Source organism: Melospiza georgiana, chromosome 4 (assembly GCF_028018845.1).
Source record: "Melospiza georgiana isolate bMelGeo1 chromosome 4, bMelGeo1.pri, whole genome shotgun sequence".
Lineage (NCBI taxonomy): Eukaryota > Metazoa > Chordata > Aves > Passeriformes > Passerellidae > Melospiza > Melospiza georgiana.
Genome location: NC_080433.1, coordinates 31,027,335 through 31,049,144, shown reverse-complemented (window position 1 = coordinate 31,049,144; position 21,810 = coordinate 31,027,335). Strand labels below are relative to the sequence as shown.

General features: G+C 50.2%; 2 protein-coding genes across 4 annotated transcripts; one reads left to right on the top strand and one right to left on the bottom strand.

Annotated features, from left to right (window-relative positions):
* Positions 1-651: 651 nt before the first annotated feature.
* SLC16A8 (solute carrier family 16 member 8) lies at positions 652-9,058 on the top strand. The gene is made up of 5 exons (XM_058022873.1): positions 652-931; positions 4,003-4,239; positions 4,740-4,883; positions 5,422-6,285; positions 8,331-9,058. Exons 2-5 carry the CDS (start codon positions 4,011-4,013, stop codon positions 8,720-8,722), a joined length of 1,629 nt encoding a protein of 542 aa, XP_057878856.1. The 5' UTR covers positions 652-931; positions 4,003-4,010; the 3' UTR covers positions 8,723-9,058.
* Positions 9,059-11,271: 2,213 nt separating this feature from the next.
* Positions 11,272-20,917, bottom strand: PICK1 (protein interacting with PRKCA 1). Of its 3 annotated transcripts, none has more exons than XM_058023232.1 (13): positions 20,851-20,917; positions 19,899-19,990; positions 19,216-19,327; positions 18,624-18,752; positions 18,434-18,500; positions 17,075-17,164; positions 16,601-16,654; positions 16,439-16,501; positions 15,932-16,065; positions 15,091-15,183; positions 14,204-14,254; positions 12,826-12,970; positions 11,272-12,561 (listed from the first exon to the last, which is right to left on the bottom strand). In XM_058023232.1, exons 2-13 carry the CDS (start codon positions 19,937-19,939, stop codon positions 12,320-12,322), a joined length of 1,221 nt encoding a protein of 406 aa, XP_057879215.1. In that variant the 5' UTR covers positions 19,940-19,990; positions 20,851-20,917; the 3' UTR covers positions 11,272-12,319. The 3 variants fall into 3 exon arrangements, with proteins under 3 accessions (XP_057879215.1, XP_057879214.1, XP_057879216.1); XM_058023231.1 differs by lacking the exon at positions 20,851-20,917 and adding an exon at positions 20,642-20,732; XM_058023233.1 differs by lacking the exon at positions 20,851-20,917 and adding an exon at positions 20,155-20,341.
* Between the last annotated feature and the right edge of the window lie 893 nt (positions 20,918-21,810).

The following is a 21,810-nucleotide window of genomic DNA, read 5'->3' as shown; positions in this document are numbered from 1 at the left end:
GGGCCAGCCCCTGGGGAGGCTGGCTTTGAGGGGGGCTCTTCAGCTGCCCGGGGTGGGCAGGATCTGGCAGTTTGAGCCATGGCTGGCAGCGATTCCTTGGCTGCTCCACCTTGTCTCACTTCTCTGCTGGGCACATGCCCTGCAAAACCCCACCACCGCTTCTCCATCGTGGCTGGCAGCTGAGGAAGACTCAAAGGCTTCAAAAGAAGCTGCTTTACCTGTTTGGTACCTTACTGAAGCATGGGCACATGGTCTCCTCCTCCACTGCCTCCCACCCCAGCACCCCTCACCCTCACCCTGCTTCTTCCTCTCTTGGTCCCTCTGACTGAATCCATCCCTGCCAGCCTGCCCTGCCCTGCTGGGGAAAACGCAGGGAGCCCCTGGGCAGTGGGATTACCGGGGGATTCGGGCTGTGGCAGGCAGCCACCTCGTCCCCATTGGCTGGAAAAGCCTCTTAAAAGTGGAGAAGTGCTTTCTGCCCGCTCAGCACCCAGTAGTCTCTGCCGACCTGGAGCCATAAGCAGCTCCTGACCCACATCCACACTGGGGGTGCCGTGGGACACTGCTGGCACCCACAGGAGGCAGGGGAGTGCCCCGCACAGGGTGTGCCCCCAGATCTGCCACAGACAGCTCTGCTGGGCACCACTGGAACTGGAGGGAAGCAGGCTGAGAGGGGGATTAGCCGTCTTGTGAGGACGTAGCTGCTCCAAAGGAAGGAACGGAGCACAAGAGACTGCTTGACAGGTGCTAGATTCCTGCAGGCATTGTCCTGTGCCCACCATGGAGAAAAGATCCAGCAGGACCTTCTAACCAGGCACCCTCACCCAGAGCCAGGAAGTGCCAGCCAGTGGGAGAAGGAAGCGCTGCTGAGGGATCTGCTCAACCCTTGGGGGCTCAGCTTGTGCTCGGAGGCCATCGCTGCGTTGCACAGGTCAGTGCTGTGGAGGGATGCTGGCAGCCTCGCCCCAGCAGCCAAGAGGAACAACTCCCCCAGGCCTGCATTCATTTAATTCTCTAAAAAATGCTTTCCTGGGGGTTGTCTGTGGGTTGGAGAGGCTGGTGGCATGAAGTGTGGGCCTTGCACTCAATAAATAGACTCCCCACCCCATCTGTACTGCATGGAGGCACTAAGAGCATTTATGTGGACCCTCCTGGGTGCAGCTTGTCTAGCACTGCGGGGATTTTCTGGGCATTATCCAGCACTGTCTGCACTGTGCTCTGTGTGTGTCCAGGGACTGGCAGCCACAGCTGAACCTGCTGTGGTCTTCACCCTTCCAGCCTGGTCAGTGCAAGTCTTCTTGCAGCCACCTGCCGCAAGTTCTGCTCTAGCCCACCTTCCTGTGATGCAAGGGAAGGGCAGGTGCCCATGCTGATGAGCTTTTAGGTGCATGTGAACTCACAAACTGTGTTTTTACCCGTGGATAAAGCTCCTTAACTGGGGACAAAATGATAGTGTGCAAAGGTAGGGGCAGGTATGTGGTGTGGCTGCTGTGAGCAGAGAAACATGTGTGTCATGGTGTTAGGAACGAGGCAGCTCTGGGCTGCCTGGCTCACAGCTGGCATAAACCTCCAGCAGGGCTGTTACAAGGTGTGCTATAACATTTTGGCCTTGGAGGCATCGCCACAGGTGAGCTCCTCTGGTGCACCCTGTCATTTGCAACCACACCTAGCTGCAGGCAGGAAAAAGTGCTTTCATGCTTTGCTGTACAGCTCTGTAGCACGGAGCAAGTGGCTCCCCAGAGGTGCCCTCCAGCTCCAGACTCAAACAAGTACTCACAGACATTTGTCTAATGGGCTCATCATTGACAGGCAGTGCTACAAAATCTCTGAAGAGCATGTCACAGACAGACAAATATTTTCTTGCTAGGATGCTGGCAGGGAGCAGCAGGGTTGAGGGAAAGATGGATTGCAATGGTTTGATTGATTCATTTAATTTGCGGAGCAAGATGAGCTCATGAAAAGCAAGGCTGGAGAAAAAACTCTCAGGCTTGGTTTAGTGGCAGCTCTTACTTGAAGTAGCTGCGCGCAGCAGAGGGTGCAGTAGTGGAGCACCAGCTCTGATTGAGAAATCAGCGTGCTTTGGCAGCTGGTCACCTTTTGTACAGCTGGATCCAGCTTGTCAGTCAGCTGGAGCTGGGACAGGAGCAGTGGGCAAAATGGCAGAAACGGAGCGAGGCATTCAGTCTGGCTGTCGGGGTGCCAGTGATCCAGAAAACACCAGTGAGGGCGAGATGGGGAGGTGTGGGTAGCTGGTATCATTACTCTTTTCTTCCTTGTAGGGATTCCTTGTCTTAAAAATATCTTCATAGCCCCCTGTTTTCAGTTCATGTGTCTGTTCCTTGCCATGGTCCCTGAGGCCTGGGCTGGGAGGGAGAGATTAGAGTAGCCTGTGCTGGCCGCAGTGGTTCAGCCCAAGACCTGCTAGGAAACAGCCATCCAGACTGAGCCCCAGTCCATGCTCAGAGCCAGATTCAGATTTTTTTCACACCATCCTGAAAGTTTGGGGAACTCTGCTGCAGGGACCCATGGTGGAGGCAGGCACCTGAGTGCTGCACTCTGTTTTTCCCCTGCAGAGGGGAAGGAGGGCTACAGCTGAGGTTGGCTGTGGAGTAAGACCACTCTTGCCAAGTAAGGGCCCTCTGTGCTATCCACACTTTTGTCTAAAGGATTTGCACTTCAGCATCCAGAGCAACAGCAACTATGGGAATCAGCTCAACTCACCCCCTTTGCATGGAGGACACCAAGAACAGGCCCTTCCTTGAGAAATGCACCCAGATCCAAAGCTCCCAGGTTCTAGCTATGTGTGTCACATCCACAGGACAGTCCCTGTCCCCTCAGCACTCTCTAGTCCATTTGTGACTCCTGGCATTTCCCACAACTGCTGGTGCCAAGGGATGAGGATGCTGCTGCCACCTTGCAGCCCTTCAGCCAGGAGAGCTGGGCAGGAGAGAGGACCCTTGCTAGGAGTGTGCTGCCACCAGACAGTGATAGGAGACAAACCAGACCCAAAAAAGCCCAGCTCAGGCGTGCAGAATGCCTGTCTAATCTGCTTGGGAGCATCTGCAGTGTAAGTGCAGTGATGGCTTTGCATGCAGGTGTGGAAATAATCCTGGCTGACAAAGAAACTGTGGCCAATGGTGCTGCAAGGGGCAGAACCTGGTACCTAAGGGAGAAAGGAAAAATATACCCACAGCAGTCAGCTGGAGCAAAATACTTGGGCAGCTTAAGAGCCCTGAGAGCAACTCACAAGACATCCCCTTTAATTCCCTCCTTCTCCCCACTTAGGCTTTGTTCCGGCCCCTCCGTGTACGTACAGAGCCCTAATCTCTCTGGCATGCAAATAACCACCGGGTTTTTGTGCTCTCCCCCTTCACCTATTTCGGAAATCTGGCCCCTGAGGGCGGGGAGGGGAGGGAGAAGGAGAGTGCCATGCACTGGGGCCTCCCAGAGGGAAGAACAGAGGGCTTAATGGATCTCCTTGCCTCACTGCTGGAGGTTTCTGTGCCAGGGCAGGTCTTGGGGGACTCCCCCTGGAGCAGACCAGCATGGGAGAGGCTCAAAGGCAGATTTTAGGAAGCAAAAAGGGTTCACATTGCTGGTCTTCACCTCGCCCCATCTGTAGGCAAGGCTGGATATGAAGCAAGGGGGGTGCTGCAGACCCTGATGCTGCACCAGGTGCAGCATTCCAGGCCCAGCTGGGAGCTGTTACAATGCTTGGCTGTGTTTGGCCGGGGTTATGGAGTTCTGGGCTGCCCCAGCCTCAGGGGGCAGCTGAGGCATGATCTCACACCCCAAAGCAATCTCACCTCACCTGGCAGGATCAAGGTGCAAAGAGCAGATGTGGCCCCCAATGAGCCTCTCAGAGCCTGGAGATGGTGGGCACAGAAAGAAACCTTGTAGTAAATATTTGTTCCTCTGCTCTGTTCTGCTCTGCTCTTCTTGCAGCCCCAGCAGACTTTCTCTGTTTCCCTACTTCCTCCCAGCCTGCCTTTCCATTCCTAGGTTAGAAGATGGGGAGACCTGACCCAGAAGAAGGGCAGCTGCCGGCTCCTGTGAAGCCCCCAGATGGTGGCTGGGGCTGGATCGTGCTCCTTGGCTGCTTTGTGATCACCGGCTTCTCCTATGCCTTCCCCAAAGCCGTCAGTGTCTACTTCAAGGAGCTCATGAAAGATTTCCACGTGGGCTACAGTGACACGGCCTGGATCTCTTCCATCATGCTGGCCATGCTCTATGGGACAGGTGATGCTTGGACACACTTCCCCCTCCTCAGCTCACACCTCTCCCACTCTGCCATGGGCCCAGACCATCTCCCCATGGACTCTCTCATGCTCACTGGCCTGGTCATGAACCACGATGCAGAATACAATTGTCCTACCACTTCTCTTCTGGAAGTGTGCTGCATCTCATATCCCTGTTTCCTCTGCCCCAGGAGACCTCAGGGGTCACCCCACCTACATCCCAGACAGTTGATACAGGGTTTGCTCCCACTGCTGAAGCGCTGCTCCTGTCACACCAAGCACCAGGGAATAGGGCTCCAAAGGCAGGGCAGAACAGAAGCCTCCACATCACCAGCCCCTCTCCCTTGGCCAGGCCCAACAGATGTGTACCTAAGCAGCCAAGGAGTGAGCTCCATCATTGCAGCTTCATCCTCCCTGAGAGCCCTGCTTGGGCTGCCTGCCCCTTCCCAGCTGTCCTGTCTCCTCCTGGTCACCTGCTCTGTCTCCTGTGCTTCCTCCTAGGACCAGTATGCAGCATCATGGTGAACCAGTTTGGCTGCCGGCCCGTGATGCTCATTGGTGGGCTGCTGGCTTCTGCTGGCATGATCCTGGCATCTTTTACCACCAACATCATTGAGCTTTATCTGACAGCTGGTGTGCTGACAGGTGAGAGCCCTGGGATTTGGGGGGAAACACAGGCTTACCTGGGGAGAGCCAAAACCACGTCGTATTTTCCTCTAGCACTGCCATGTCTAGTATCGGGTCTCCCCAGCCTATTTGCACACAATATGGGAAGCACCTAGTCCTGAATGTTGCACCTGTGAGAGATGCATCTGCTGGATCTAAACAGCAGGGGCCTGTGGTTGAGAGCCAGAAGAAACCTAGGTGGTGCTCAGTGATCATGGTGACTGTGGTAGGCAGCATCAGTACAGAATGGCAGGGGAAAGAGGCAGAATTCCTGTGTAAGGCTCAGATCCTGCCTAAGTGTGAGCACAATTACTTGATTCAAACCCGCTTCAGGTGGACAGGCTGGTTTAGCCCATCCTCTGCAGGGGCAATCCACCAACACGAAGGCACAGAGGGTTGTGAGGAATACATTCATCCCATCATGGGACTTCAGGACTAGGATAGTCTGAGGGGAGTTTTCAGCTTGTTGCAAAACACATCTCATGTTCTTGCACTCCTGGCTCTCACTTCCATGTAGGTCTGGGTATGGCACTGAACTTCCAGCCCTCACTGATCATGCTGGGCACCTACTTTGACAAGCGCCGGCCTCTGGCCAATGGACTGGCTGCTGCTGGGAGCCCTGTCTTCCTCTCCTCCCTCTCTCCTCTGGGGCAAGTGCTGCTGGAGAAGTTTGGCTGGCGAGGAGGGTTCCTTATCATGGGGGGCCTTCTGCTTAACTGCTGCACTTGTGGGGCAGTCATGAGACCCCTGGATATGGGCATGAAGAAGAAGATGGGGAAAGCTCAGGACAAATATGAAGCCAAGGAGATGCTGCCCATAGGAGGGAAGTCAGAGGAGGGAATCAGCACCACTGATGGAACCAAGAAAGGCAAGAAAGTCAAGAAGAAGCCCAAGAAAGGAAAGAAGCTTCTGGATTTTAGTATCTTCTCCAACCGAGGGTTCATCATTTACACCATTTCAAAGTTCATCCTGGTCCTGGGTCTCTTCGTGCCCCCCATACTGCTGGTCAACTATGCCAAGGACACAGGTGTCCCGGACACCGAGGCGGCGTTCTTGCTCTCCATCATCGGCTTCATAGACATCTTTGCCCGCCCAGCCTGTGGCATGGTGGCAGGGCTGAAGTGGGTCCGCCCTCACGTGGCCTATCTGTTCAGCTTCTCCATGCTCTTCAACGGCTTGACAGACATCTGCAGCGCCAGGGCCAGCAACTACACAGGGCTGGTCATCTTCTGTGTCTTCTTTGGCATCTCCTACGGCATGGTGGGGGCACTGCAGTTCGAGGTGCTGATGGCCATCGTCGGCTCCCAGAAGTTCTCCAGCGCCATTGGGCTGGTCCTGCTCATCGAGGCTTTCGCCGTGCTCATTGGCCCACCCTCTGCAGGTAGGTGTCTTGCTGCAGGTGCCTCTTGGCCGCCACTGCTCCACTGAACTGCAGGTACCGGGCACGGACCCTATTTCTCAACTTTAAATTTGCTCTAGAAGCTGAGAGCGGATCTCAGCCTTCACTACGAATGTTGCATAGAACCATGTTAAGGATAGGGTCAGGCACATGCTGCAGACAAACCTTTTAGAGTCTTCATTAAGACAAAGCAAGTGTCTCTCAAATGCTCCTTGGTGTCCCTGGCCTTTTGATTGGCACTGTGAATAGTGATCTCAATTTGTTTGGATCCCAATTCCAAGGCACAGGTGTTTTGCTGTCAGTCAAGTCAAAACAGTTTGCACAGTCCCCCGAGGCATTTGTTGGTAATTTTTCTAAGAGGATTAAGACACTCACAGCTTTTCAGCCAGTCTAGTCTAGGTCACCGCCCCTGGTAAGGTCCAGGCCCCACAAACAGCCCATAAAAACAGGCTGTTGAATGGAGGTTGGTGTAGATTAATGTTAAGCGACTGATCACATGTGAGAAAGCCAAATCATGCCCAAGGCTCATTTCCAAACAAAGTGCAGTTTCCTGATTCACAAGGAAGAGTCAGGGACAAGACTATGGAAAATCCCCAGGCAGGAACCAGTCTGTTGTTTCTTGCACTCCCTTCCTTCAGCTGTAACACATAGGCTAAAGCCCAGCATTGAAGACCTTTGTGTGAATGGTCTTTTCCTCAGCACAAACCAGCAGTTATGAGTAAAACCTGCCCTCAGCAATTCCAGCCAGTTCTCAAGTAAAATTTGGCAGCCAAGAGAGGACCCTCTTAAATGCTAACAATAATTCCTGTCTCACTTTATAAGCTGTGGGGCAGTCAGCAGCCCCAGGCCAGGGAGGGTCAAGAAATATGTGTCTTGGAGGCAGCTGCAGAGAGATCACTGGGGAAGAGGGGGATTTAACAGCACCTTGCTCCAAGGAGCAAGGCCCACCAGTGAGGTGTAAACAAAGGAATCCCTCAGCCCTCCTGCCTCAGCTCAGCTGTGCCTTGGTGCTGTGTGACCATACAGTGGCACACAGACAGTGTAGGGTCACTGAAGAACCGTGCTGGGGGCAGCCAGGTCGTGCTGGGGGCTGTAGGACCCCCCTGGCACAGGAAGCCCGAGCGCTCTGACAATCCTGATGGCTCGGACTCGGGAAGAACAGTGCTCAGCTGGGAGAAGGGGGGTGAACAAAGTGGCTTTGTTTGGTGTAATCCTCCTGAGCTGCTTCCCGCTCCGTGGGGCCGAGGGGTTTGGCACAGGATAAGCTGCACTCACACACACGCACACGCACGCGCGCTGGGGCTCCTCTCTCGCCATCCGGCTTGGCTGAACAGGGCCACATTCACCTGCCCAGGAATGCACCACGTGCCTCCCATGACTGCTCCGGGAGGCACCTCGGCCTGTCCTGGGGCTGGTTTCTGTAGCACAGCAGCGACTGGGGTCACATGTGCATTCGGGAGCAGAGCGCGGTTCCACGGCTACATCCTGACCACAGCAAGGCAGCTGTTTGTGCTCCCCAAGGACTGGGACCTCTTCCTCCATTGCCAGCTCCAGTGGATACAGAAAATATATTGAGAATATCTCTGGCACAGAAATCATCATGTGTGGGCCAACCAGAGGGATTTCTCTGCCAAAGAGAAATTTGTTCTTCCCTTCAGAATGTTTTCCTGACATAATAGCTTAAGAAATAGCAATGCCTCTCAAACTTTCTTTTCTGAGACTGGCCAATCCAAATCATGAGAGGCTTTTCCCACTTTGGCAAGTAGAAGATGGCCCACCATGAAAGTGTCACAATTATTTAAGCTTGTCCAAACAAGGGAAAACACCAACCATGCACTGTTACGGTACCTTCCCTGGAAGTACAGTGCAGCTCTTTCCCAGGGTGATTTTTAGGTATTCAGGTTTCTTGCTGTTCCCTTGAGGAATGGGTCCTCAGACAAATGCAGGTGTTGCCCACCTGCACTGGGCTGTCCATTCAGGAGTGCGTAGGGTGAATTTAACCATCTCATGTCTTCTCCAACCATCAGGCCGCCTGGTGGATGCTCTCAAGAACTATGAGGTGATCTTCTACCTGGCGGGCTCGGAGGTCGTGCTCTCCGCCCTGTTCCTGGGTGTGGCCAGCTATTGCTGCCTGAACCGAGGGAAGAAGGAGCCTCCCCCCGAGAACAACCCCACTGCGGGAGCGGGGAGCGACACCGAGGAAGCGGAGTCCGACGTGCAGGAAGCCGAGGAGCACAGCAGCGACAACCACCAGCCGGCCCACAGCACCGACAACGCCGTGGTGGTGGCCAGCGAGGAGGCCAACCATGTGGCAGAGGAGCAGCGAGGGGAGGGAGGCGGCTGTCCCGCAGGGGACGGGGAGGTGCTGGCACGGGACGGCTGCAACGCTGACCAGATGGTGGAGAGGGACAGTTTCTAGCCAGGGCAGAGAACAGGGATGTATAAAACTGGCCTTGTGTGCAAGCACTTCAGCATGGGAGGGTAGGTGGGATGCGGGGAGCAGAAAGTTGGGACAAAGGCAGATGTAAGAAATAAGAGGGAGAGGTATAAGAATAGCCGGTCCCTATGTACATATGTCCACAACCTACCCAGTGATACGTCTGCTTGCATCCTGCACCCATGCTGGTACAACACAGGCTCAGAGCAGCCCAAACACCAAAAAGAAAAAAATAATAATCTTCTTTCCTCACTTTCAAACCAGCCCTGGAGAAAGTCTTCTGAAGAGGCTGCCAAGGACTCTCCTTTTCCTTCTGCATTGTCACAACACAGAACACAAACAATTAGAGACTCTTTGTAATCAGATCTGGTATGCTCTGTTCTGGTGTCAGTGTTTCCTTCACCCCACTTCCCTGTCTGGATAGTGTCAGTCTCACTGGCAGCACGTTTAGGAGGTGCAGGGGCACCAGCACGGGGGCAGACACCAGGCTCTCTGCAACACCTCCCTCGGGCACTGCCGAACCAGGAGACCACCAGCTCCGAGCACCTCTGCCTGGCACATCTTTTGTGGACGGTAAAGCTGGGGCAGTGACACCTGATGCTGCTTCCCCAGGTAGAGAAGCGCTGCCTTAGAGGCTGCTGCTGAGGTACAAGAAGAAGACACCTAAGAAAGGCTAATGCCATTAGGTGTGCAGCCACAGCACGGAGCCTCGCTGACAGGAATAGCACCAAGCCAGCTTTATCTAGGCTCAAGTGAGCCCCGTTGACGTGTGAAGGGAACAACTTTGGCCCCTGTGGGGGCGGGGGTTTCAAGGCAGGTAAATAACCATGTCCCAAGCGATTATCCACTGAGTAGGAATGGCACCAGACGTGCCTGTGTTTTCCTCTTAAATAGAGAAAACCTCCTTACATAAAGGAATCAAAGGTAAGGCAGAAGGACAAGCCCCAGTCCCCGAGTGCCGCTAATGAGGGTGTTGGAGCACGTGGTGAAGCAGGCATGACCCCCTCACCCCCTGCTGCAGTGGTGGATTTCTAGATTCAGAGAGGACAACCTTCCCTGGCATGCTTAAAGCACTTCTAATCTGCTTTAGGACTGGATCTTTTATAAACACCCCTGGCCAAAGCTCTTTCTTCCGGTTTCCTGAACTGCTTCACCTCAGAGACCCTGGGGGAACCTGTGACTATTACAGGGGATCAAAAACTAAGCAGAGGGCTACAGGGAAGGCAACCTGTTGGGCCACCAAAAGTTATGTTTCATTCCAGACCAGACTGACTACAAATTAATGGGTAGTTGGCAGGATCCATAAAGCCATTTAAACACAGCAGGGGAGTGGGGACATGAAGGAAAGGGTTTCATTCTACGTGCTCCCAAACAAAAAACAGCAGCAAATGATGAGCAAAATAAAGCTGTTGAAGAACATCAGTTTAAGAAGAGACAGAAGAACTGGAGATTGGAGGGGAGAAGGTAAACCCCATGAGGCTGTACTCTGTCCCACCACAGCTAATACCATTGTTAGATCTCATATTAAGCTATTCACAGTGGTGACTTTGGGCTTTTTCCTGCTCAAACTCACTTAGAAATATCCCAAACAAGACTAAACCCCATACCAAACCCCAGTGCAACGCTCTGAGAGAATGAGAGCAGCAGCAAGGGTGCTGGGGCCCTGCAGGCATTCACCCAGTGCTCTCAAAGCTTGTTTTCCCTTTCCAACAAGGAAAGGTCGCTGTTTCTGCTCAACCAAGCTGCTCTGCAGTTCTTTCCCCAGTAACCCCAGGCTGGGTTTCCCTTATTCACTAGTATGCCCTCCAAGGAGCTCACAGCTTCCCAGAGGTCCAAGGTCCACAGCATGAAAACAACTGCCCTTGTCAGCCAGGCCAGTCACTAGAACAAGGTCCCCTCTGTTTTCTTGTCACAAGCCAACATTTCCCACTAAGCCTCCCGCTCTTAAATTATTTTCACAAAAGCAAATAAAAGCCCTCAGGGTACGAGGTCTCACTACAGACAGTGCTGCAAGGTTCCCAGACCTCTTCCCAAAAAACCCAGCTATGCTGCTTTACACTTGGTTTCAATGGCTTTTAGGCAGACTCTGCTGAAGCATTTTCGGTTCCCCTTCAACTGCTTTGTGTTTTGGACCAACAAACAACTCTGAAAGAGGATCAGGGACTTAAGCATCAGCTGAAGCTTGTGATGCAACAGTTGAGCTGTGTGGAGAAGCTGGCCTGGAGAGGGACAGGGATGCCACTTTGGTGGGACTAAGGCACCTGGTGGCCTTTAAAAGGCCGGTGCTCCCCTGGGAAGCTAAACTGCAGAGCAGCTGGTGCTCCTGGAGGACTGGCCTTGCTACAGCATTTATAACAGCCTATATAAATCTGCACTGCACTGACCACCACAGGTTGCTATAGTGATTATGCACCAGTACAAGACAAAAATGGCTAGTACATGACACCCATCTTCCTAAGATTACCTTAAGATTAAAACCAAGGGAAGATAAGCAAAAAAACCTTTCATAGAAAGGCATGAAGGACATGAAATTAAATGTCACATATTTCTTTATTACAGACAATAGTCACTACACCAGTCTGTTTAAATTCTCCAGAGCAGCTTGACCATGGATGGCTTTTTTCCAGCCACCCACAGAGATGAAGAAGCTCCAAAAACAATCAAAGAGAAACACAAATCTAAAAAACAGAAAAATCTTGATCATAAATTAATGCACTTAAATAACTTCTCCCATGACCACTAGAATGTAATAACAGAGAAGTCAAAAGCCCTGGCCCAAGACCACCACCACTCCTGGCAATTGTGCTGCCCAATAACAGATGAAGTGCCATCTGCATCTGGGATTGGCCCACAGGGATGGAGGGAGAGGAAGAGAAAAAGAAGAAGGAAAGAAGCACTCTCACTTACCTCAGCTTTCCTTTTCCCCCTTCCCTTCTGCTAGGGAATGGGAGGATAGCTACTGCTGCTGGCTGGCCCAGAGGCAGCACAAAATAGTTGTGCAGAGAGGAGAGCACACTAGTCATTCTTTATACTAAAAAACCCAAAGCCTCTTCCTCTCTCCACAAGGGTTTGTGTCTCCTTTCTATTTTAAAGATAGGGTATTTCCATCACAGTCCGAAGGTGAATCCTCAGAAGGAGCTTGAAGACAGCAAGCAGTGACGCCAACACTTCCCCACAGCACAAGGGGAGGATGGAAGGGGGCTGCCCTCACCATTTGTAATCACCTCCAAACCCTTAACCAGCTTCCATGTGCCAGAGAGGAGTGGTGCTGCCCCTGTGCCCAGCAGAGTCCTGCCTGCACAGGGGCACATGGCAGTGTAGGAGCGGCTTTTCCTCCCCACACTGCAGTACCCAGGTTGGGTACCAGAAGTCTCCAGGGACAAAAAGAATTATCCACGCAAACAAGCAAAGGAAAAGAGACAAAAGCAGAGGTTGGTCCCAATCCAACCAGCTACCCCACCCAGAGCAGAGAAGGAATCCCAGGCTGGACACACAGAGAAATGGTGGAGGATGAATGGCCACGTGAAATACATGTTTTCATAAGTCTGCAGAGTCCTCCCTCTGGCCATGCTGACCCACTCAGGCATCATCAATGAGCTTCTCTCCATTTGCGTCCTCCCTCCCGCTACCCTCTCTCTCGCTTTCTCCTTCTTCTTCCGCCCCATCTGTGTAGGTGTCCTTCTGCCCATAGCTGAGAGTGGTGCGGGCGAGGTCCACCTCGATGGGAAAGACATCGGCGTCCCGGAGCACGGCGTAGCAGTCGTCGTAGTACTTGGACATCGTGGAGACAAAACGCTGGAGCTGGAACACGATGTCCTGCACTGCAGTGGAGACATGTTGGGGGGAAAAAGTGTAAAAATTTCCTTTCCAAACAGTGTGAAGGCTGTGATCAAGCTTCCCTTACCAGTGTTAGATACCATTGCCTACAAATTTTGCCCCTCAGAGCTGATGTCTCGAGTACACCACAAAGGTGTACACCACAAAGTTCTCCTCAGCAAAGAAGAACTAAGCTGCCTTCTGAGCTGAGACAGAGGAGGAACAGAGAGGCCAAAGTCATGTCTGCTGAACTCAGCAGTGGCACTCACCATGTTTCTGGTCCAGGAGCTCTATTTTCTCCAGCACGTCCTTCCTCATCTTGGCAAAGCGCGTGCGAGCCTCCTGACGGCAGCGCAGGATGAGGCGGTACTCGTAGTTCCCAGTGCTGACCCGGTAGAGAGGCTCACCCAGAGCCTGCCAAAAACACAGCGCCATGTGAGAGACTCCCACAGCAGTGCTTGCACTCAGTCTGCCTACCAGAGTGCACTCACAATGGCTTTGGGTTATTATGGACCTCTGAGGCACGAGGAACTGCTGTCAGGAAGCAGGAGGAACACTGAGCCGTGTCAAAAACTGGCAGTCAGTGCGGCCACTTTGAAGGCCAAACACACCAACCATGGTAAAGCATCACTACTAAGCAAATACAAAAGGACAGGCACCTCTCAGCCCAGCATGGAGAGGTGACATGGCTTCTTACCAGGACTAGCAAGACAGGCATTAAGAACAAGTTTATATCAAGCACACAAAAATTCTGCCCTCCTCTTTAAGGTTTTCCCTGTATGGATTGCATAATGAATTACATATCTACAAAGGGAACCCTCTGGTATCTACAACCATCCAGACAAAATACTGGAAACCAACAGGGAAGGATCTATACATTGTCCTGCAAGAGTCTGGAAAGGGGTTATCTCTGTCAGCAATGAAGCATCCTTCCCTTGCACCTGTGAACACAACATACAGAAAAATCTGTGCTACAGGTTACGGCTCCCTAAAACACACTGCACGTGCCAAACCCAGAGGTGCCGCTCTGCTGGGCAAGACTGGCATTCTTTCCTTCCCATTTAGAAGGAAACGTATAATGAAAGATTGTGTTAGGAGTTTTATTCCTGCCTGGCACTTGGGAACTAGGCATTCCAAGAAATCAAATGCCTGCTCTGAGGTTGATACCGAGGATAAAAAAAGATGTTACTCTTATGCAGGGAAACTGGAATTTATGGGATACCTTTAGCTATTTTAAACAGAGCTGTTAAGGATTAAAGTCCTAAAACTCTAAACTATAAACCCCCTATTGTTAACAGATATCCTTTAATCAATTTCCTTCACTTATAAATGTAGCTTCACATGCATTTTGCTACAGAGAAGCTAAATCTCCATTTCTAAGAAACAAGTCTTAATGATAAGCTGTGCACTACATACAAATGGAATCTGTGAAGATAACACCTTAATCCTCCTTACATAACCTAATAGTACTTAAACACTGAGAAAGGCAACCACGGAGCAAACAAGCTGCAGTGCTCCCCAGGTAGCATTTAAGCATCCCCTATTTCTAATACATTAAGAATAAATGTATGTAATTCCTTAGGATGCATTCACTTGTTTGGGTGCTGACAGGCACAGGAGTGCTTTTGCAATTGTACTGATACTCACAATGCAGCTGTACTCTTCATCATCCATCTCTTTGACTTTCAGGCAGTAAGACTTTGAAGAATTAAAGATAAAAAAAAAAAGCAAAACAAGAAGGAACTATTAAAAATTAGAAATAACTTTATCATCACCCATAACTATGAGGCTGCACCATTCTAAGTCTTTCTTCAGTGGACAGACTCTGAAGAAAGCACAGTGGGAAAAAATCCTGTGTTCATCTACTCTTTGGGAAAAGCCAGTACAAGAAAAGTATGAGATGGGAATAAATAGGAAGGAAAACAAAAATATTAATTGCAGGGAGGGTTGATGTAGGAAGAGATTCTACCATATTCCCTAGCCTTAGGGCAGCAGCTCCAAGTACTACTCTCAACAGGCAAAAGGAAACAGATTCCTCCAATTAGAGAACAGGTGAACTGAGCAATCTTACCCTTTTTGGGTAGAAAACGAAGGCTGAATGGAATGAAGGAGGGGGAAAAAGGCAAGGTCTAAATCAGAGCAAATATGACTTGACAGTTGTTTACTTTGGCTAAAGAAAGAGTGTCCAAAATTACCGGAAATATATGTAAGGGGGAGCTCTTTAGAGGAGTTCAAGAGTGTAAGTTGCAGAGAAACTCTTTAGAAATAAATCAGGAAATAATTCTGATGATGTAGAAAATAAGTCATATGGGTACTGTAAGATCTTTCTTACCAGTGAGAAGTGTTAAGTTAAAAGCAGGTATCTGAATCTGAGTAATCTGTCAGTAAACAAAGAACTAGAAAAAACAGGGCATTCTCTCATGGATTATGGAAGGATGGATATGCGATCATATAGGCTAGATGTGACTTTCAGGATGATTCCAGGAAACTTAATTTCAACCAACACTTAGGGGAAAAAAAAAAAAGCAGCTCACCAAATATTCAAACTTGACATCCAGGTATTTTTTGATAGTCAGCCTTGTGTCAGGAATGGCTTTATTCAGATAGGTATTCAAGTCAGTGAGCATCTGCAACAGAAACACCCTCTTGCTGAATTAAGACTAAAAAACATGACTACAATTGCAACCTTTTCCCCAGCACAGGCCATGAGGCTGCCTCAAAACTCTTCTTTGAACTCCAGCACATTTGAAAGAAAATATTTTATCATAGCTCAGAATGGTTAGAGCCTCCTCTACTGTCACTGGCAAGTGGTTCCAGTGCTAGAAATGCTTGCCTCACTAACAGCATGGATTCATCTGCTTTTGACTCATTTCATTTTCAGCTGGTTCTGGAAACAGCTCTCCTTGATTCAAAGTTTTATGGCCCAACACAGCACTGAAAGTGGCGCCCAAATCAACACTTAAATTCTCTCTTTGCTAAACTAAGTGCAGAGATCCCCTGGAGACTCTCACTCCTATATAATGACTGAAATTCTTACATTGTTCCTGGGTTGCTTGTCTGAATTCCTTTAGTGACACAATGCAGTTATGGGTACCAAGATCAGGTACTACACTGGTCAGTGAGACAACTCCTTCATTCCCAAAAGAGGAGAGGAATACACCCATATGCAGAAATCACAGGGACAAGGTTGATATATTCATTATGTTACCTCTCAGGTTCTTTTCATTATGAAGAGAATTCCCTGAAGGAAAGCAGACAAGGATCCTTCTTCCCTTAATGAATGAACTTTTAACACCACACCTTTAAAGACAGGCTTCTGCCTTTCTAGATTCCCCTCTCCTCCAAACCCTTTACTCCTGTGGCTGAATTCTTTACCGGCTTAATTGTTTTCAGAAGGTGAATCCCAAACTTCTCAATGTTGCGATGGGCATCAGCAAATTTCACAAAGGCTTCGCTGGCAGCTGGTTGTGGTTCCCGTACACCAATGACAGAGAAAACATCTCCAAATGCTGCATGGGCAGAATAAATACAGACAGATGAACAAAGAGGTGAACCCTGAGAAAAATCTTATCTCCAGTATTAGAAGTCTCTCCCATAACCTTACAATTAGCTGGGGGATGATGCTACATGTGGGAAATAATAAAGGTAAGCTACATATTCCCTAAAGACCAGAGTTTGGCAGGGTATTTCCCCAATGTCTCATGTGAAGGACAGGGCCTGTGTTAGCACTATGACTGGTAATACAGGAGAGCAGCCCTTCACAGCTCATTCCTGCAACCCTTGTTTTTTTTTGAGTGAGAGAATCACATATCTAACTACTGACAAAAAAACTCCCGAAACTGAAGGTCAAAGATTTGTGCTCCCTTTGCTAAGATTCTTTACCTCTGTGTGTCTGAGATAGCTCAAAGAAAGCCCTGAGAAGACTCTTGGTGTGCTCTGTCAAGCCTGTGATGGAAGCCAGAAAAAACAATTAAGTCACTTCACTGAAACACAATGAAAGTATCCTTCTCTCCCATCTGCTGTCTGATGGAATACCAAGTTTACCTTTGTATAACTCTGCAGTCCTCTCCAGCTCCTCTAATCTCTTCACTAGTCCATCTAAATAGAAACAAGAATCAGAATAAAGAATTATAACAGTCACATTCAAGACATGTTTAAGACCTGATCAGGTGGAAAAATACCAGTTTCATATATTTGGTTCAAATTTCCCTCACCCCTTAATGCCTGTCCTGTGATACAACATGGGAAGCTTTTAAAATGACTGCAAACTTATTTTAGTGTGGGGTCATCATCTATTGGCATTCACTAAGATGGTCCCTGCTTTAAATTAAGCTGACCTGAGATAACATATAAGTGGCCACAGGGACAGGCTGTATCACTCAGGATGGGCAGAGACAATCACAACAGCAAGGCAGAGCAGAAGAAAAGAATGTGGACCATGCAAGCAACAATAAAAAGCAGGCAAACACAGGAGAGTAAGCATTCCATTAGGAAAACGGCCTCCTGGACAATACCTACCATTGCAAAGTATGGCTCGGCTCAGCCCCAGGGCATCTGCTGTCCCCGAGCTCATGTTCTCCACCAGCCGGTGCTTCACCTTCTTCAATACTAAAGGCAAAACAAAGTGACAAACCAGCATCAAGGTCACTTCCATGGGCAGGAAAAGCTCTCCAGCACATTACACTGGTTTTCCATGCACTGGGTAAACTGCACTTAACTCAGTATTGAGGCAGCAAGAAGAAAGAATATTGCAGAAACAGGGCACTCTGGTCCAGCCATGCCCAACACATTTTCTAAATTGCCTATCTGCCCTGCTCTCACATCCTAAATACTTCAATCAATAGAGCTCCAGCAATTCTTTTGGAAGATTGTCCCAATCAATCACTCTGCTATAAGCAAAGCACTTATCTTGATATTTGGAACTAAACTTTGCTTATGCTATCTGCTGTATGACTTCAGCTGAAGTAATGAGGCTGAAAGACAATCAGGACTTAACGCTCAGTGCTGTCTCTTTCCTTACTTTTACCTTTTGAATCCTAATTAAACCCTTTTGCCACCTCTTAATGGAATTTCTGCCTCTGGTCGTCATACCCTACAAATTACTAGAGACATCTATGCCCTCCTTGGAACTAGATGACTCCATCACCTTTATTTACAGGCAGACTTGCCTGCAGATCCCAAGAACTCAGCTGAAGCCACAGTGCTCTGGAAAATACCATATTCTCATCACACTTTTGTTTTCCCAGAAATCCATCTCACTATTCACAATTTTCCAGAATTCCTGTCAATTTATTAGCACCACAATCACCAGAACAATAAATGAGAGCAAAGAGAATGGATACATTTTGCTGAAAGTGAGAAAGGCAGACCATATAAAGGAGACAGCTGTGTAGGCTTAGCTCAAAACCAGACACTTTGTTTTAGCAATAAAGGCTCTCCTGTCTCTCATAAAATTTATGTTTGTACAAAACTCAGTGTAGATAGGTATTTCATCACTGTTCTCCATGGTTAGAAATCCCCACCAATGCCTTTCAATTGACACATTTCTGTGTACATCTCAAAATAGGTCAGCCTAACTTACATGTATTAAAAATAGATTAATTAGATTATTATGCAGCTGAGATTCATCATCCATGCTAAACGCAGCACAGAAAAACAAGCCTCCCACAACAACAATTAAGTCTTGATTTAACTTTCAAGCCTGTTTCAAAATGTTAGGGAAGGATTTTTTTTAAACCTGTAACTCTCTTTGACAGCATCCATTTGAAAACAACTGAGTTAAGAGCAAGAAAGGAAACAGATTTGGTTTTAGCTGGGACCAATCTTTCACCCTTCTGCATCATTTTAACACTCTAGGGAGAAAGAAACCAGTCTTACCAATATCCAAAGACTTGCCCTGCTTTGGGTCAGCCTGAAGCTTGTTGTAGTGTATTGTCACTTCTCCCTGCAGAGAGAGCAAACCCCAAACTGCTGTACTGGAAGCAGGCAGCAGCAGCTCCCTTTACCCAAGGACAATAAGCTGCCAACTGCGACCCAGAAGCTCCAGTGGCCCCCTCCTACCTCTCACCTTTACCATCTGTATCATCTTGGCCACCTCCACTTTGGTCTTGCCTTTGACGGATTTCCCGTTGACGCCGGTGATTTCATCGCCGGCTGCCACGGTGCCGTCCAAGGCTGCTGGAGTGTTATCGAACACCTGGGGCAGAGACAGGCCCTGCGCTCAGGAGAGGGGCAGGGCAGGGCTGAACAGCACACACCAAACACCTGCACTCCTCCCTCTTAATCCACTGCTGCTCTGTCCATGGCGAAGCTGCAGTTTTCCCCCTTCCCAAACCAAGAGGTGGGCTGACCATCCTGTTCCCTCAGGAAGTTCATGCCCCTAGGATGTGCCTCCTCAAGCACAGGATTTCCTGGTGTTGGGAGTGTCACACTGTGAATTCTAACATGCTCTCCAAGGAGAAGGATAATTCCAGCAGTCTTAATTTAATTCTCCCACACCTACTAGGTACTAGAGTAAGGAAATCTTTTTACTGGAAAGTGAGATGTCATCTCCCACTCTGAGAAAAACAAACAGCATAGGGCTGTCTTTCCACGCTTCCCATCTCTCAGGCCAACTCTGTTTTAAAAAGATGGCTTATTTTTCCTCCCCAGGTGCCCACCTGGACGATGTAGAGACAGGGGCAGTACTGTGCTCCTCCTCCAATGCTGATCCCAATCAGGTTCTGAGAGTCCTTCTTCAGGGTCACTGTCCCAGGTACAGTGGGGATGCCCCTACAAAGAGAAAGGAAGAACTGAACATAGGCAGAGCTGCCTGCGTATGAAACAACTCTGGCATCTGAGTCAGTACAAATGGAAAACATCATGGGCACGGCATGTCTGAATTCATTCCCTCACCTCCGCCACAGGGTCTATCAGCATGGGTGAGCAGGGAGATCTGTGCCATCTTTCTCTTGAGATTGCATGCAAGGATTAGAGGTGCAAGAAACACCCTCATCCATGGCTACACACTGAAGAAACACTATCATGCTTTAGTGTTTCACCTGGACTCAGTGCTCGGCTGAGAGGACAACTTGCACAGCATAAATGTGATGCAAATCAAGTGCTCTATGTTAAATGCAGGGCAGTCACTGCAGGGCAACACAAATATTCTTCTTTGCTTGCCAGCACAGCGATGCCTCATCCCCACTCTCCAGAGGGAGCAAGAAATCAGCACTGGACAACAAGGCTGATGCCCAACATTCAGTGTCACACACAGGTAAATTTATCAACTCTCATTAGGCCTTGGTTGCAAAGCCTACTTCTACTGTAAGAAACACCAGGAAAAGACAAGTGAAATACTCACAGCTTATCTTCCTCAATATCATAGTCCAAATCTGCAAACATTGTTTTGGTTCAGTGGAGTCTGTTTGTCTGAAGCTGCTTATTCCAAACTCCCTGGGAAGAAAGAACAGAAAAAACCAAATAAAAGAATAATTGCAATAGAAAAAAAAAAAAAAACAAAAAAAACAAAACAACCAAAAAAACAGAAAACCAGCCTGTCACCCTTATCAATCTCCTTTTTCTTTTTTGGGATGCCACATTGTGGTCTCTGCTCTTACATCAAAAGATGAAAAATTAGTCAAGTGTCCCTGGTTCTCTGCTCTGCATGCGAGAGAATGGATCCCTCGAATTTGATGCTGCATGTTCCAAACCCAACACTGACACACGTGCAGCGTTTCCAAAGCACAGAACAAAACGTGGTCCCTTCCCGCAGCTGCTTCTTCCCACGCTCGACCTTGCACCGCGACTGCTAAAATACTCAGCTTTACCCCCGACATCCATCACACATCTCCGCGCTCCTGACTTCACAGCAAGTCACGTCACTTTCTGACATTCACCGCCTGTCTCGGCAGGCCGCGCTCAAGCTTCCCACCGAAAGCCTCATTATTTCCCCATGCAAAAACCTCGTTTCCATTTAATTTCGGACAGCAATTAGCTAGCACGTTTGGGTTCCGCCCACCCTTCGGCAGCACCCAAGTCACGGCGACGCCGCGAGGGTGTGCGCCTCCACCACACCCGACCCTGAGGGACCCGCGCTTCACCCACAGGGCAGCGGGGCCGGGCAGGGCCAGCGGTCAGGGGCTGCGGGCAGTGCCGGGCAGGGGCTGCGGGCAGGGCAGGGGCAGCGGGCAGGGGGCGAGCGCAGCCCCCACCCCAGACCCAGCCCTTGCCCCGGCCCCGGCCCCGGCCCCGGCCCGGCGGGACCGTCCGGGGGCAGCCGCGGGGGGGCGTCCCTCAGGGGCCCCCAGGCTCACCGGAAGCGGCCGCGCGGCGCCGTCAGCCCCCGCCGGCCACGTCACCGCCGGCGCCGCCCGGAAGCGCCCGCCCGAGCACCGCCCCCCGCGCGCCCGCCGCGTTGCCATGGGGACCGGGGGAGCGGGGCCTCGTTCGGCCGCGGAAATGGCGGCTCTGGGGTGCCCTGATCGCTCTCTGCAACCCCTGAAAGGAGGCCGTAGCCACGTGGGGGTCGGCCTCTTGTCCCAGGCAACAAGAGCACATAGTCACAAGCTGCACCAGGGGAGGTTTAGGTGGGATACCGGGAGGAATTTCTTCACGGAAAGGGTGGTAGACATGGGAATGGGCTGCCCAGGGAGCTGGTGGAGTCACCGTCCCTGGAGATGTCTAAGAAAAGGCTGGATGTGGCACTCGGTGCCATGGTGTGGTTGACATGGTGTAGTTCAGTCACAGGTTGGACTCCATGATCTCAGAGGTCTTCCCCAACCTAACTGATTCGGTGATTCTGTGCAATTGCTTGGGACAGTCACCATCAGCAGTGACCTGAGGAAGCACCGGATGCCAGCGGATGTGGGAGCCAGTCAGCACGGCTGTGTGCAGAGCCACTGCCCCGCCATGTGTGCCGCAGGATCGCCACGCTTCCACGCGTTCTTCTCCTCTGCCATGTGTGTGGGGGCAGTGGTTGGCTGTTCAAATGGTTTTCTGCCTCCATCATGACAGCACCACCACTGGGAGAATGCTTTGATTTCCCAGAGAAATGTGGTTGCCTTTTCGCATTATGTGTCATCTTTTCCAGCTGCTCCTGGCTTCTGAGCAACTACCAGGCTTCCAAACCCAAATTACTGACACAGATCAAAAAAACCCCAACCCCAACATTGTGCTCTTTGAACTGAAAACTCCTCCGTGACTAGAACGAAGGCTGGCCATGGCAATGACCTCTGCTGCTGGCTGAGAGGGTGGTTAGTGTTTGCAGTATGCAG

What these genes read in the sequence shown, in the direction of transcription:
- SLC16A8 (XM_058022873.1), top strand. Translation starts at nt 4,011, where the DNA reads ATGGGGAGACCTGACCCAGAAGAAGGGCAGCTGCCGGCTCCTGTGAAG. An exon ending in GGCCATGCTCTATGGGACAG is followed by an intron (nt 4,240 to 4,739) that starts GTGATGCTTGGA and finishes GCTTCCTCCTAG; the next exon opens with GACCAGTATGCAGCATCATG. An exon ending in CATTGGCCCACCCTCTGCAG is followed by an intron (nt 6,286 to 8,330) that starts GTAGGTGTCTTG and finishes TCCAACCATCAG; the next exon opens with GCCGCCTGGTGGATGCTCTC.
- PICK1 (XM_058023232.1), bottom strand. Translation starts at nt 19,939, where the DNA reads ATGTTTGCAGATTTGGACTATGATATTGAGGAAGATAAGCT. An exon ending in GACTGCAGAGTTATACAAAG is followed by an intron (nt 16,502 to 16,600) that starts GTAAACTTGGTA and finishes CTTCCATCACAG; the next exon opens with GCTTGACAGAGCACACCAAG. An exon ending in TTCTGAAAACAATTAAGCCG is followed by an intron (nt 15,184 to 15,931) that starts GTAAAGAATTCA and finishes TTTCTGTTGCAG; the next exon opens with ATGCTCACTGACTTGAATAC.